The sequence below is a fragment of the Balaenoptera ricei genome, chromosome 3 (genome assembly GCF_028023285.1).
Source record: "Balaenoptera ricei isolate mBalRic1 chromosome 3, mBalRic1.hap2, whole genome shotgun sequence".
Classification (NCBI taxonomy): domain Eukaryota; kingdom Metazoa; phylum Chordata; class Mammalia; order Artiodactyla; family Balaenopteridae; genus Balaenoptera; species Balaenoptera ricei.
The window spans coordinates 13,754,749-13,769,521 of record NC_082641.1 but is presented as its reverse complement, the minus strand read 5'-3'; the positions used below and the strand labels follow the sequence as shown (position 1 = coordinate 13,769,521).

General features: G+C 46.5%; 1 protein-coding gene across 2 annotated transcripts; it reads left to right on the top strand.

The window, feature by feature from the left end:
* Window positions 1-363: 363 nt before the first annotated feature.
* ZNF622 (zinc finger protein 622) lies at window positions 364-14,572 on the top strand. 2 transcript variants are annotated; one of them, XM_059916140.1, is made up of 6 exons: window positions 370-1,148; window positions 1,819-2,082; window positions 2,299-2,461; window positions 5,578-5,690; window positions 12,622-12,765; window positions 14,293-14,572. In XM_059916140.1, the coding sequence occupies exons 1-6, from the start codon at window positions 539-541 to the stop codon at window positions 14,418-14,420; spliced, it is 1,422 nt and encodes a 473-aa protein (XP_059772123.1). In that variant the 5' UTR covers window positions 370-538; the 3' UTR covers window positions 14,421-14,572. The 2 variants fall into 2 exon arrangements, with proteins under 2 accessions (XP_059772124.1, XP_059772123.1); XM_059916141.1 differs by lacking the exon at window positions 12,622-12,765 and having other exon boundaries at window positions 364-1,148.
* Window positions 14,573-14,773: the final 201 nt, after the last annotated feature.

The window sequence follows — 14,773 nt, the reverse complement described above, 5'->3', positions numbered from 1 at the left end:
AGCACAGCCAGAAAGGACAGTAACCTGCGGGGACGAGGCCTGTCGATCACACCCGGCTCAGGGCAACACCCACCTCGGTCGACTCAATGAACACCTATTACTTCTGGTCAACCCAGCTCACGCGGATCCACCGATCACACACCTCGCGGAGACGGAAGCAACAATCACCTCAGGCCCATCCAATCACCACTCGTCTCAGGCTCATCCAATCACCACCCGTCTCAGGCCCATCCAATCACAACCCTCCTTCCGCCAACCCAATCAACACCCACCTCAGGCCGACTGGGCGGGACCGGATCCCTCCCGGCCTTCCCCCACTTTCCCGGGGCTTCTGGCCTCTCAGCGGCGGGGGCGTGGCTACAGGTCGGGAGGCGGGACTTCCTGTCCGGCCGGGAATAATTCGATCCAGTCCGGAAGTCAGCTCGCAGTGTGGTTCTTCGTGGGCCTTGAGGCCTACGATCTGGGTGTCTGGTGGGGTCAGGGCACTCAGTGGTCGCTAGACTGCTGCCTCGGTTCGCCTCTTATTTCCCGGCTGGCGATGGCGACCTACACCTGCAACACCTGCCGGGCGCTGTTGGACGACGCGGAGGCGCAGCGGGCCCACTACAAGACGGACTGGCACCGCTACAACCTGAGGCGCAAAGTGGCCGGCATGGCCCCGGTCGGCGCCGAGGGCTTCCAGGAGCGGGTGCGGGCGCAGCGGGCCCTGGCGGAGCCGGAGAGCAAGGGCGCGGCCACCTACTGCAGCGTCTGCAGTAAGAAGTTTGCCTCCTTCAAGGCCTACGAAAACCATCTGAGGTCCCGGCGGCACGTGGAGCTGGAGAAGCAGGCGGTGAGTCGGCAAGTGGCGATCCTGAATGAGAAGAACTTGGAGAAAGGGCTGGGCGTGGACAGTGTGGACAAGGATGCGGTGAACGCGGCCATCCAGCAGGTCATCAAGGCTCAGCCGTCCACGTCTCCCAAGGAGGCGGCCCCAGCGCCCGAGGCGGAGTCCCGGAGTCCCGTGACCGTGGCCGCTGGAGGACGTGGGACTCAGCAGCGAGACCCGGCCGAGAAACCTCCCCGGCTGCAGTGGTTTGAACAGCAGGCGAAGAAGTTGGCCGAACGGGACGGGGAGGAGGAGAGTGAGGAGGACCTGGATGCAGATGGTGGGGGCCTGTCTGGGGGGCGGGGCGGGGGACGGGGCTGGTCCTCAAGCTTCCAGTTTATCTTTGAGGTTGGAGGGGGGAGGTGTCCGTTTTCAGGTGAAGGTGATGCGTGAGGCTGTTTCCTTGGTTTCTGAAGTGGCTGGTGTGGCCAGCACCCCCACAGGGCGTTTTGTGTGTTTAGTTCACTGCTGTCGATTCAGGGACTGAAACCTTAACGGGGGGTGGGGGGAATAGTTACTTGGTAAATATTTGTAGAATGAAGGGATGCCTTCTCTGTTGAAGAAGGAGATTGTTAACATATGCAAAAGGAGAACATAGTACCCTCACACCATGTGCTGCAGAATGTTTAATTCCATTGGGTTTCTGGTCGTGATGGCTTTGCTCTGAGTTTGAGGTGCTCGGAATCAGCTAGCTAACTTGCAGTGTGAGGCTGGAGCCAGCAACCTAGGCTTCTTGACTTAATGAGCTATTTTCCCCTCATCCCACTGACACTGATTGCATGCGTTCATATGTGCATAGGAAAGGAGCACGTGCTTCCTTCAAGGGGTTTACTGTGCGCTGAAAAAGAAAGATGAAGGCATTCCTTAGCCATGCCGACCGGTGTGTGGTGGGCGACTGGCTGACTTTGAGATCTTCAGCTAACTTCGTGTTTCAAATCTCTGGCTTGCAGACTGGGAGGATATCGATTCCGATGAGGAACTGGAATGTGAGGATGCTGAGGCCACGGAGGAGGAGGAGGAGGAGGAGGAGGCAGAGGAGGAAGCGGCTGGAGGCAGCACCCCGCTTGGTGCCATCCCCGTCACGGACTGCTTATTTTGTCCCCATCATTCGAGCTCCCTCACGAAGAATGTGGCTCATATGACTAAAGTCCACAGCTTCTTCATTCCTGATGTAGAGTATCTTTCAGATCTTAAGGGACTGATTAAATATTTGGGTAAGTTCAGTCGTTTTTTTTTTTTTAATGACAAAATACCACATTATTGGGGGGCGTTAGTTTGGGGCTTCTCCTCAGTCTTGGATTGAATGACCGGCCGATTTTGTGAAAATCAGAAACCTGACGGCTGTTTTTTGAATTGTGGGCATAGACAGTGAGCTCTAATCTGGCTGCAAAAAGCTGCTTTCATATTTTTTTCTCAACTTATTTTTCCAGGAGAGAAGGTTGGTGTGGGGAAGATTTGCTTGTGGTGCAACGAGAGGGGTAAGTCGTTCTACTCCACAGACGCTGTGCAGGCTCACATGAATGACAGGAGTCACTGCAAGCTCTTCACAGATGGCGATGCTCTTTTGGAATTTGCAGACTTCTATGATTTTAGGTAAGTCTGGTTTGTAGTATCGAGCGAAGCCAGCTGATCACATTTGCATTGGATTTGCATGTGCCCCTACCTGATAACTGTCTGCGTCTGGCTCTGTCCAGTGTCGTATTCTTCATACCTCTTAGCACACTTTTTTAGGAGGTAGTTATTTCCTCTCATTCTGTAGATGAGAAACTGAGTATCACAGAGTTAAACACACATATCTGACCAAGAGAAGATCTCAGGCCCAAACTGTCAGTTTGTGTGGTCTGAAAACTTGTTTTTGCTTATTGTGGTTTCCACGGTCAGAAGTTCAGTTTTGCCAGTTACCTCAGGAACAGAGGCAGGGAAGTTAGGCTTCACACCTTGGTTTCCCTAAGAGCCCTTGAATCACAGGCTGTCTCCTAAGGGGCTTGAGCTGGTGGCTGCACCAGGCCTGTCCCAATCACTTGTTGGTGAAATTATTCCACCTTTACCTAGAATCTTGACTATTCCATACATCCTGCAACGAATCCATGCTAGGAATTCTGGAACAGCTGGTTCTTGGTGTCAGTGTGCCTGTGACCTAGCACAGGTGTGCTCTGCGAGCAGGTGTGTGTAATGACCATGCCAGGTGTGCCAAGTCCACCTAATACAGGTGTTCAGGAAAGTCCTGGTCTTTTAAGTTGTCCTTTTGCATTTTTCTCCTGACTCCTCATTTCTCACTTGTCCTGACAGAGAGTTTTTCATTATAGCCACTTTGGTGGCTCTGTAGGGGTATCCATTGTGGTTTTAATTTGCATTTCCCTGATGAGGACTGATGTAGTTGAGAACCCTTTGCATACTAATTGGCCAGCTAGCTCATTTCTTGTGAAGTGTCTGATCAAGTCTTTTGTGTGTTTTTCTATTGGGTTATCTGCCTTACTATTCACATTTTAGTGTGCATTTCTCGAATTATTTTTTATGTGTATTTGTGAATATTTCTAGAAACACAGTGTGCAGTATGATAAATACTAGGGGTGCTCACATGACTCTGTAATTAAAAATTGATCTAAAAATTTAAATATTGAAGTTTTCAGTTGCACTGCTTACATTTCAAAGCACATGTGACTGGTAGCAACATAGTTGAACCCAGAAAGAAAATTTCAACCTTACAGAGTTCTACTGGCCTAGAGTTCTCTTCTAAAACGTGTTTTTCTAATTGTTAAATTACCAAGAGCCGCATCCCCAGTCTCCATTCTCTTCCTCTTACTTTCTGGTTTGCAACCTTCCTAAAGAGAATCAAATACTAGGGGAAGGAATTCAGTTATAGGCCATTTGCTCACTCTTTAAAAACCAATTTTAGGCTCACAGCAAAAGTGAGCGGAAGGTGCAGCGATTTCTTATAGACTCCTCACCACACAGGTGCACAGCCTCCCTCGTTATCAGCGTCCCCCAGGGGTACATTTGTTACAGTTGGTGAACCTATATTGACCCGTCAATTATTACTCAAAGTCCGTAGTTTAGGGTTCGCTTTTGGTGTTGTCCAGGCTATGAGTCTGGACAAATGTACATATAATGACATGTATCCGCCATTAAAGTATCATACAGAGTAGTTTCCCTGACCTACAAATCCTCTGTGTTCTCTGCCGTTCATCACTCTCCTGCACCCCAACCCCTGGCATCTTTAATGTCACTATAGATTTTCCAAAACATAGTATAGTTAGAATCATACGGTATGTAGCCTTTTCAGACTGGCTTCTTTCACTTAGTAATGTGCATATAAGGTTCCTCCATGTCTTCTGGTTTGATAGCTCATTTCTTTTTGGTTAATTCCAAAAATATTCCACTGTCTGGATGTACCATAGTTTGTTTACTTACTGAAGTACATCTTGGTTGTTCACATGTTTTAGCAGTTGTGAATCAAACTGCTGTAAACCTCCATTTGTAGGTTTTTGTGTGGACATAAGTTTCAGCTCCTTTGGGTGAATACCAGGCAGCACAGTTGCTGGATCCTATGGTAAGAGTGTGTTCAGTTTTGCCAGAACCTTCCGAACTGTCTTCCACAGTGGTCGTACCCTTTGGCATTTCCAGTATCACTGAGTGAGAGTTCCTATTGATTCACAGCTTCACCAGCATTTGGTCTTGTCAGTGTACTGGATTTTGGCCATTCTGATAGGTGTGTGGTAGTATCTCACTGTTTTAATTTGCATTTCCCTGATGACATATGAAGTGGAGCATCTCTTTACATGCTTATCTGCCATGTGTATATCTTCTTAGTGAGGAATCTATTAAGGTCTTTGGCTCATTTTTTAATCGGGTTGTTTATTTTCTTACTGTTGAGTTTTTTTTTTTTTTATTTTTGGCTGCGTTGGTCTTCATTGCGCGCAGGCTTCCTCTAGTTGCGACGAGCGGGGGATACTCTGTTGTGGTGCGCGGGCTTCTCATTGCGGTGGCTTCTCTTGTTGCGGAGCACGGGCTCTAGGCGCACAGGCTTCAGTAGCTGTGGCTCGTGGTCTCTAGAGCGCAGGCTCAGTAGTTGTGGCGCATGGGCTTAGTTGCTCCGTGGCATGTGGGATCTTCCCGGACCAGGGATCAAACCCGTGTGCCCTGCATTGGCAGGCGGATTCTTAACCACTGCGCCACCAGGGGAGCCCTTATTGTTGAGTTTTAAGGGTTCTTCCTACATTTGGATAACAGTCCTTTATCAGTTGTGTCTTCTGCAAATATTTTTCCCAAGTCTGTATCATGTATTCTAATTCTCTCGACGTTGCTTTTCACAGAGCAGAAGTTTTTAATATGAATGAAGTTTATCTTACCCATTTTCTTTCATGGATTGTGCTTTTGGTGTGGTACCTAAAAAGTTGTCAGCAAACCTTAAGTCATCTAGAATTTGTCCCATGTTATCTTCTAGGAATTTTTATGCATTTTACATTTAAGTCTGTGGTCCATTTTAAGTTCATTGGTATTTTACTACAGAAAAATTTTACTACAGAAAAATGCTAACAAGTTGTTTTTTCCTCCAAAATCCTTCAGCTGGCAATTTCTGCATCTATTTATCCCTGTCCCCCCACCCCTTTAGGTAGCAAGTGGGTTTTTCACATTGACAAATAAAATATATGTCTTTTAGTTAAATTTGGGGTCTTGGTCTGTGTATTAATGCCGTTCCATGGTTCCAGGAGTAGCTACCCAGGTCACAGGGAAGGGGAGGACGCCGACGAGACTGAGGACTCGCCCCCAGAAAGGGCCCTGGAGTACGATGACGACACCATGGAGCTGCTTCTCCCGTCCGGTGAGCGCACGTGTCCAGAACACGCGGCTTCGTGCTGCCGAGATGATCGGGGAGGCGGGTTCCCGTCGCTTCCCTTCCACGCCGAGGGGAGACCCTACAGCTTCACGTGTGTGTTTGTGTTCCCCTGGACGAGGTGAACTCTGAAGGTTGCCCCGTAGCTCTGTCTTGGCTGTTTTGTTTAAATTGCATCAGTGTTTTCCTCACTTTTGTTGTGATTCATAATGCTTTAATCAGTCATTGCCTTTCTTTTCAATACACAGACCTTTTGTATTCTGTTTATTACCTGTTTTCTTGGCCCCATCCAGGTTTTTCTTGTTAAACTTGACTTTGCTCTTATGCCTTGAACTGATTCCTGTTTCCATGGTGGCTCAGACTTGCACATGTTAGTCTGGCATGGGTGGACCTGATTGACAGCGCCCAGGTTTCCTGTCCGTATTCTGGGTGTAGGGGGAGGCTTGGAGTTTGAATTCTGCCTTCTCCTTTGGGGAACAGGATTCATAATGGCAGGATTTTGTCCCAGATATGAATAGAAGAAGGAAAGCCACGAATATGAGAAGTATGCAGTATTGTTTACAGTGTTAGGCTGAGCTAATAGGAATGGGAACAGCTACAGAAGACGCATTTAAAAAGGACAGGGAATGGGATGATAAGATAATAAGATCCTAATAATACCTCGTATTTTCTGAGCAGTTAGCACATTCAGGCAGATATATTATTTTATCTTTACATCAAGCCTTTGAGTTAGATTCTATTATCCTTATTTGATTTATGAGCCAACTGAAGCTTAGACAGGTTGAGTAATCTACTCAGGATCATGGACCTCGTCAGTGAAGGCCTTTCCCCACTCCTCTGCACTGCCTGGGAGATTTGCAGTAATGGTGGGAGCAGGAACAGCCACATTGCCAGTGGAGACGTCTGCCATGAAGAAGCCACCCTGAGGTGCTGCTCTCCACCTGGAATATCACGGCTTAGGTATAGAGAGCTCTGCTTAACCCAGAGTAATCACCTTCTAAGGCTAAGGGCAGCTTTAGACAATGACAGTGAAAGGAAAGTGCAGGCAGAACCTGTCTTGAGGATATAATTCTTCTACAGTGGTAGGAAAGCTGTAATGCAGCAGAATATTGTGGCCTATACAATACGCAGCAGCAAAACAGGCCTAAATATATCACAGAGGACCTAGTCTCATCTTCCCTTGGTGAAAATACTAATGCAGAATCTCAGAAATAAGTTTAATGACTTCTTTTCTAAGACTATTTATTTAGCCCCTTGTTTCATTAGCTTCCCCTTCCTTAACTGGAGACTAAGATCACAGTAGACCTTGAGAAAATGAATGAGATGGTCCCTGCCAGCAGCGTCTGGCATGTAGTAGGATCACTAGGAACGTGGGCTTCATTTTGCAGCAGCTCTGCTCAACAGTGAGCATATCCTATTTTAGAAATATAGTCTATTTGAGAGAAATTTTCATCTGGACTTAAAACGTCTGAAACTTAAAGACTCCTTAGCTATCTAGACAACACATTTGCCCAGAGCAACCGAGTTTCCTCAGGTTCGCCAAAGCCAAAACTGGGTGTCTTCTCAGGATCTGCTCTTCCTCTCCCTCATCCAGATGGTGACTAATTGCAATTCCTAAATGGCTTTTGGATATTTTTTCTTTTTTTTCCTCCTTATCTGTGTCACCATGAAAGCTTCCTGTCTGGCCATCTCCAATCTGGTTTCCACTTGACCACCAGAAGGTTCTTTCTAAAACAAACACCAGTCTATTTTCTTTTCCCTCTGGAATTCCCAAGGGGAGCCCTTGCCTTCAGGGTCACTTTGTCACGCAGGTGTCTCGTGCTCTTCCTTTTCCTGCCCACATGCAGTTTCCCTCCTCTGGGCCTTTGCCTGTGCGCTGCCTCTGTCCTCCTCCTGCTCCAGGAGGCCGTTCTGAGCTCAGCGCCTACCCTGAGTGAGGAGAGTCGCCTCTGCTCCTGCCCAGCTGTCATGATGTGGCTCTAGCTCCTTTGTGCCTGTTGCCTGCCTTGCCTTCTTCCCCGTTTCTGTGAGGACAAAGCTAGCGTCTTGCATCTCCGCGCAGTGCCTCAGACACACAGGAGCCACGTAAATGTCTGTTGACTGAATGACTGGCAGGTTGGAGGTGACTTTTAAAAGGAAAGCAAGGTGGCTTCCCCGGGCCTGGCACAGTGCAGGAAAAGCAGAGCAGGGGGAGCCGCTCTGGGCTGCGATGTTGCCTTGGGGGCTGAGAGTCGCATTTGCCTGCAGTCCCGGGCGGCAGATTGCTCTGCCTCTTCGTCATACAGTCAAAGAAGAAAGTGCCGGGGCTTCCCTGGTGGCGCAGTGGTTGAGAGTCTGCCTGCTAATGCAGGGGACACGGGTTCGAGCCCTGGTCTGGGAAGATCCCACATGCCGCGGAGCAACTAGGCCCGTGAGCCACGATTACTGAGCCTGCGCGTCTGGAGCCCGTGCTCCGCAACAAGAGAGGCCACGATAGTGAGAGGCCCGCACACCGTGATGAAGAGTGGCCCCCGCTCGCCGCAGCTAGAGAAAGGCCTCGCACAGAAACGAAGACCCAACACAGCTAAAAATAAATAAATAAATAGAGTAGCTATTAATTAAAAAAAAAAAAAGAAGAAAATGCCATGAGATTAACTTGAAGGTCCAATTTCTTGGGTTTTGAAAGCATGAATGTCCTTGCTCACAGCTACATGTCCACCTACCAAGTGATGCTGTTTTAAAGTGCTGGATGATAACCTCAGGGCCGCTCTTAAGGGAGACGGGGAAGTCGTGAGTAAGCGGCTTGGTCTTGGAGTGCTGGGCAATACTGTACTGTTAGACTCTGGAGAGGCCAGACCAGCTGCCAGGTGCTGCCTTACCTCAGCGTTCGTCACTAGCTGTGCAGTGTTTTCTGAGTGTGTGCATTTTCCTGGGGAAACGCTGTAACATCATAAAGTCACCTGTGTGACCACACAGATTTTTAAATTTTTTTTATTATTTTATTTATTCATTTGTTTTTTTTAATTAACTTATTTTTTGGCCACGCTGAGCGGCTTGCAGGATCTTAGTTCCCCGACCAGGGATCGAACCCGCACCTCGGCAGTGAAAGCGCGGAGTCCTAAGCACTGGACCGCGAGGGAATCCCCACACACAGATTTTTTTTTGACTGCGCGGGTAAGTGCACTTTTTCTGGGGAAAGGCTGTAGTTTCTGTAAAGCATCTGTGACCTGGAGAAGATTAAGAGCCAAGAATGGAAAAATCTAAATATACAGCATTCGCTGCCTTCCTGGGTCTTCTTCACAGATGACCAGCTGCTGAGACCTGATAATAGAATTTGTTTAAATAGCAACAGCACATAGCATTCTTAGTGAATCAAAGCTACCAATATTCGGAAATTTCTTCCAGCTATACAGTTACATACACTTTTACCATCTCATTTTAAAAACCAGTCATGCTCTAGTCAGTCTTGGTTATAATGAGACATGACAGTTTTTCGTCCATTGGTTTGCCTCAGTACTGACTTGGGGATTTTGTAATGAACCAAGAAAATAGGAAATCTCTGAATAAACACTGTATACATGTGTAGTGATATTACAGTAGTATATTCAGTCACCTGGTTATGTCTTTGAACGAATTTACCGTTCAGAAACTTCCTTGATTATGCTCATTTATATGACTGGGTCAGCGTGGATGTTAGCGTGAAGCTGACTTGAGAAGGATTCTAATGTGGAGAGCCTAGGGATACTTAATCAGCTACACTTAGCAGAGTCTGCTTTAAACTGGTTTCGAAAGCAGCGGGTAGTTGTGATTCCTTAAATCTAGTTGCTTCAGGTCAAGTAGATGATCTAGAGGCAGTGACGTAGAGCATCCGGTAGAGGGCGCTGTGAGCATTTATTTTGAAGCCTGTGGTCTGGCTCAGTTCCTTCCCTCTTTGCTCTTCAGTTCCTGTGGAGCAAGTTGGTGTGAAAACACATCCAGTTAGCTGCTGACTAGCCAGATGAATCTGTTGCTGGATCCACGAGAGGCACATAATCAATCTTCTTAGGAAAATTACAGTTAGAGATATCTTCTTTTTCCCTGTCTAATGTCACCCAGTGTTAGGCTATTTGTTAAGTAGGAGTGGAAATTTTTTTAATACATTTATTTATTTATTTATTTGTTTATTTATTTATTTATTTTTGGCTGCATTGGGTCTTCGTTGCTGCACGCTGTCTTTCTCTAGTTGTGGCGAGCAGGGGCTACTCTTTGTTGCGGTGCACTGGCCTCTTGCTGTGGTGGCTTCTCTTGTTGCGGAGCACGGGCTCTAGGTGCGCAGGCTTCAGTGGTTGTGGCACATGGGCTTAGCAGTTGTGGCGCACGGGCTTAGTTGCTCCACGGTATGTGGGATCTTCCCAGACCAGGGCTTGAACCCTTGTCCCCTGCATTGGCAGGCGGATTCTTAACCACTGTGCCACCAGGGAAGCCCTCGGTCTTTTTTTTTAATTGAAGTATAGTTGATTTACAGTTTTGTGTTAGTTTCTGGTGTACAGCAAGTGATTCTGTTTTTTTAATATATATATATATATATATATATATATATTCTTTTTTGTATTCTTTTCCATTTTGGTTTATTACAGTATACTGAATATAGCTCCCTGTGCTATATAGTAGGACCTTGTTGTTTAGTTGTTTTATATACAGTAGTTTGTATCTGCTAGTCCCAAACTCCTAATTTCTCCCTTGCCCACCTCCTTCCTTTCCCCTTTGAGAACCGTAAGTTTGTTCTCTAGGTCCGTGAGTCCGTTTCTGTTTTGTAAAGAAGTTCGCTTGTATCATGTTTTAGGTTAGGAGTGACAGTCTTGTAAGCAGTTCTTACTGTGGCGAAAGATAGATGGACCGGTTGTGGCTTCATCATAACTTGGACATTACCCATCTGTTATTATGGACAGGCGCACCGTGTTCTCTAACGAATTTTCCTGGATGAGGGTCTCCCAGTTGAGCTGTTCGCAGCGCATCGTACTTGGTGCTTAGTGTTAGGTGCTCACTGTCGTTGCCACGGGACACGAGTAACTTTAGACCCTGAATGTTCAGAGGTCTCCTGTCAGGTGTCAGAAACCTTGGCGTTGATTAATGAAACCTTTTCAAGCATGTTTTAAAAGCCAACCTTCAATAATGACGTATTTCTAAATGCTGCTTACGAATGTAAATAAATCGATTTATTAAGTACTAATGACCAGCAGCATTATCATTTAATGATTTTGAGGAAATCATCATTGCAAACTCAGAGCATCCTGACCTCCGTTATAAATAGAAAGTCATAATCAGCAGTGCTGGGCTTTCCTGCTAGAGCCTCCATTTAAGAGTGAGTCCTTCTCCATCCGCTGTATCTCACTTATTTCTTGTGGTTTAGGAGCTTTGTTAACCCTTCTGCTGCCAGAACAGTCAGGTCCTGGCAAACATCTTTTCATCCATATTAGTATCCAAAGGCCACATCATCTTTGAATTGAAAGTTTCTTTTTGTCATCTCTTGCGTCTGATCACCAATCAGTCAACTGGAAGTAACCACTTTTCCATATCTGTGTAGAGAGCGAACTGTTGCCCAGGTAGCTTGCCAGGTATAGGGACTTGAAACGAAATAACCTGACAGAATTTTTTCTTGCAAGTTAAAAATCTAGATCCTAAAAGTGAATATAGCCATCTGCAATAGTTAACAGTATTCTGTTCATGGTCTTTCTGCACAAAATATTCTGAAAGAAATGATTTTATATATATAAGTGTAAAACTTCCATAGCAGCCGTACACATGGTTCTACCTGGCTGTATTTCCTTAATTCATTTTCAGTGGAAATAGCTGTTCCGTGCCTTGTGTGTATGCTGCTGTTAAATTTCTATGCGTTGATGTCTGTCTGGGAGTGTATTTGATTGCTTATGTTCTAGTTAGTATTCTTGTGAAAGTATAGCCTGGGTTTAGTAAGCTCTCAGGTGATCTCATGCCGGTGGCCCAGGAGCACTTTCCGAGAGCCAGGGCTCTGATGGAGCCTGGAGCGAGTCATCACTGAAGCCCGCCCCCTTCACTTTCACCTACTGTGAAGCTGAGATCCAGGGGTCAGCACACTTTTCCTATAAAAGAGCAGATAGTCCAAAGAGTTCATTCCTGAAAGCGTGATTGACTGGCATGGTTGTATCAGATCCTTCTCAGTAAGTAAAACCTGGAGAGAGAATTCATCTTAGTCATCTTTTAAAATTACGGTTCACCAGGCGACTTCTGTCATGTAGAAAGCAGTAGGGCAGGGTTTCTCAGCTCAGCACTGTGGACGTTTGGGGCAGATGATTCTTTGTCTTGGGGGCTGTCCTGTGCATTGTACGATGTTTAGCCGCATCCCTGGCCCCCACCCACTAGGTGTCAGGAGCCTCCCTCTAGCTGTGACAGCCAGAAATGTCTCCAGTCATTGCCGTGTGTCCTCTGGGGGTAAAATCGCTGGTTTGAGAACCACTGCAATAGAGAATTTAAGCAAAGGAAAAGTGGATTGGTGTCTCTTCTAGACTCAGACTGTGGCTTGTAGACCTAAACATCAGGGCCATTATCTGTGCTTAATCTTTTTTCTATTAAAAAAAAAAGTTAAAACTCCTTACCTCCTAGGACCCTATTATCTGTATTAGTTGAGGGCAGCTATGTGAATTTCTAGGGAAGCACATTGTAGTACAGATACTGAATTTTTCACCTGACAGTGACTTGCCATTGTCTCTGTTTTTCAATGTCTCTACTCTTTGGTTTTCCTTCTTTCATTGTTTAACATGCAGCTTCATCTTTCTTCAGCAGGTTAAAGCACTGTTTCTTCTGGCACATCCATTTTCCAGCTAGATAAAAGTGAAAATTCTGATTCAGAAAGCCTTTGCTTTTATAGCTCTGCCTTGAAAAACTATCCAACTCAGTGCTTCAATATTGTTCTTCTGAAAAACAGGTGCCAGAGTGGGTCATCGCTCCTTGATGAGATACTACAAACAGCGGTTTGGCTTGTCACGAGCTGTGGCAGTTGCTAAGAATCAGAAGGCCGTGGGCCGGGTCCTGCAGCAGTACAGAGCCCTGGGATATACTGGCAGCGCAGGTACGTCCATGGGGGCCACAGGGACCAGCCCAGGAGCTTGCATTACACAAAGGGCCTCGGGTGAGGTGCTTTCATTCGCTCTGCCCTTGTGGGTCTTCTCTAGGGGAAACTTACCTTCTTGGCTCTGGGGGCTTCTATGACCACTTGAGACATTTATGGCAATAAGCCCAAAGCTCCATGACTTAAAAGCTTTGCATTCCCTAGCACAGTAACTATTTTAAAGCTCATATAAACCATTACCTTTTTCAGGAGGTATAGTTACAAAAATAATTGCTCAGCCATTATCAAAGGTTGAAATTCTCCTGGAGGTTATACAGAGGAATTAAATATCCTTGTGGCAATAGTTTGAGCTGTGAAGTCAAACACGACTTACCTGATATACTTGTAGGTTCTTATACAATGAGTATGAGTAATTTAATTGATTGAAACCTCTGTTTCCTCACTGATAAAGTGGAGATGATATTAATAGGACCTACTTGTAGAGTTGGGCAGGTTGACTGTCCTAATGCATGTATGACGTAGTACGTGCACATAATAAAGGCCAGCTGTCGGTTCTTCCTTCTGTAATTTTTCCATAGGAAACTTAGTAACACTCAGAGAGCTAGAGCAAGCTACTGAAATTGTTAAGCTTTGAAGCATCATCAGTATGAAATTATTTAAATCTATTCTGATGTGTCTGCTGAGTGAAGCTCATTATGCTTGGATCTTCAAGGGGAAAGTCAGTCTACTGAAAACAGTCTGGACAGAAGGGCGAGAGCTGCCTTCTGATGGCCTGGAAAGCTTTGGCACTGGAATCCATTGTAAATGGCTCTGTGTTTATATACACGTAGGTTCCTTCACTATGGCTCCCTGTCAGCTGACTTGGTTTTTTAAAATTAATTAATTAATTAATTAATTTGTGGCTGCTTTGGGTCTTCGTTGCTGTGCACGGGCGTTCCCTAGTTGCGTCGAGCGGAGGCTACTCTTCGTTGTGGTGTGTGGGCTTCTCATTGCGGTGGCTTCTCTTTTTGTGGAGCACGGGCTCTAGAGGGCAGGCTCAGTAGTTGTGGCACGCGGGCTCAGTAGTTGTGACTCGCGGGCTCTAGAGCGCAGGCTCAGTAGCTGTGGCTCGCGGGCTCAGTTGTTCCACGGCATGTGGGATCTTCCCGGACCAGGGATCGAACCCGTGTCCCCTGCATTGACAGGCGGATTCTTAACCACTGCGCCACCAGGGAAGTCCCTCTGACTTGGTTTATAGCCTGCCTTTCTCTGTCCCTTTTGGTCAATGGGGCTTCACCTTTTGGGCTTATAGACCTTTCAGATGATGAAAACTAAAGAGGCTCATCCCAGAAGAATGTATATAGAGAGAAGTTCTGGTATGCAATAAACCCCCCAAGGCCCATTGGATAGAGACCCCAGGTAATAACTCTTGTTTAAATATAAGAACCCACTTACCTGAAACTAGCTTTGATCCTCTGCCAAGTTGGGTTTTCTCTTATCACAGGTCACAGACCTTTGCCTCATCTCTTATCCCCTTTCCAACCCCAGGAGCAGCTCTCGTGCGCCAGCGGGACATGCAGTATGTCCAAAGGATGAAGTCAAAATGGATGCTGAAGATGGGGATGAAGAACAACGCCACCAAGCAGATGCACTTCAGGCCCCAGGTGCTGTTCTGAGTCGGCCGGGGATTGAGCCGTCATCCGTCTCCTGCACAAGCGTCCTCCTTGCCTGGGGACCCGTGGAAGCCGGATCGGACAGCAGACCCTTTTGCTGCTACTTCTCCCTGTACTTCCTCTATCCTGACCTGATAATAAAAGTCAGAATCATATTGGCTCTCCAGTGTAATTTTTGGACAGGGTTGAAATGTCGTGTTTTTACAAAGTGAGTGCTGTGTCAACTGGACGCAGGCCCTGCTCTTCTCCTGTGAGTTGCTTTGTTGTCTCGGCTTGAAACTGATTTAGGGCTTTCAGAATAGTGTGGGGAATTCAAGAGCGGCTTGTCTGCTCCAAACCCGGTTTAGTTTTCAGAA

Coding starts and splice junctions, on each gene's coding strand:
- ZNF622 (XM_059916140.1), top strand. CDS start 539: ATGGCGACCTACACCTGCAACACCTGCCGGGCGCTGTTGGACGACGCG. Junction 5,691..12,621: donor GGAGCTGCTTCTCCCGTCCG/GTGAGCGCACGT, acceptor TCTGAAAAACAG/GTGCCAGAGTGGGTCATCGC. Junction 12,766..14,292: donor GGGATATACTGGCAGCGCAG/GTACGTCCATGG, acceptor TTCCAACCCCAG/GAGCAGCTCTCGTGCGCCAG.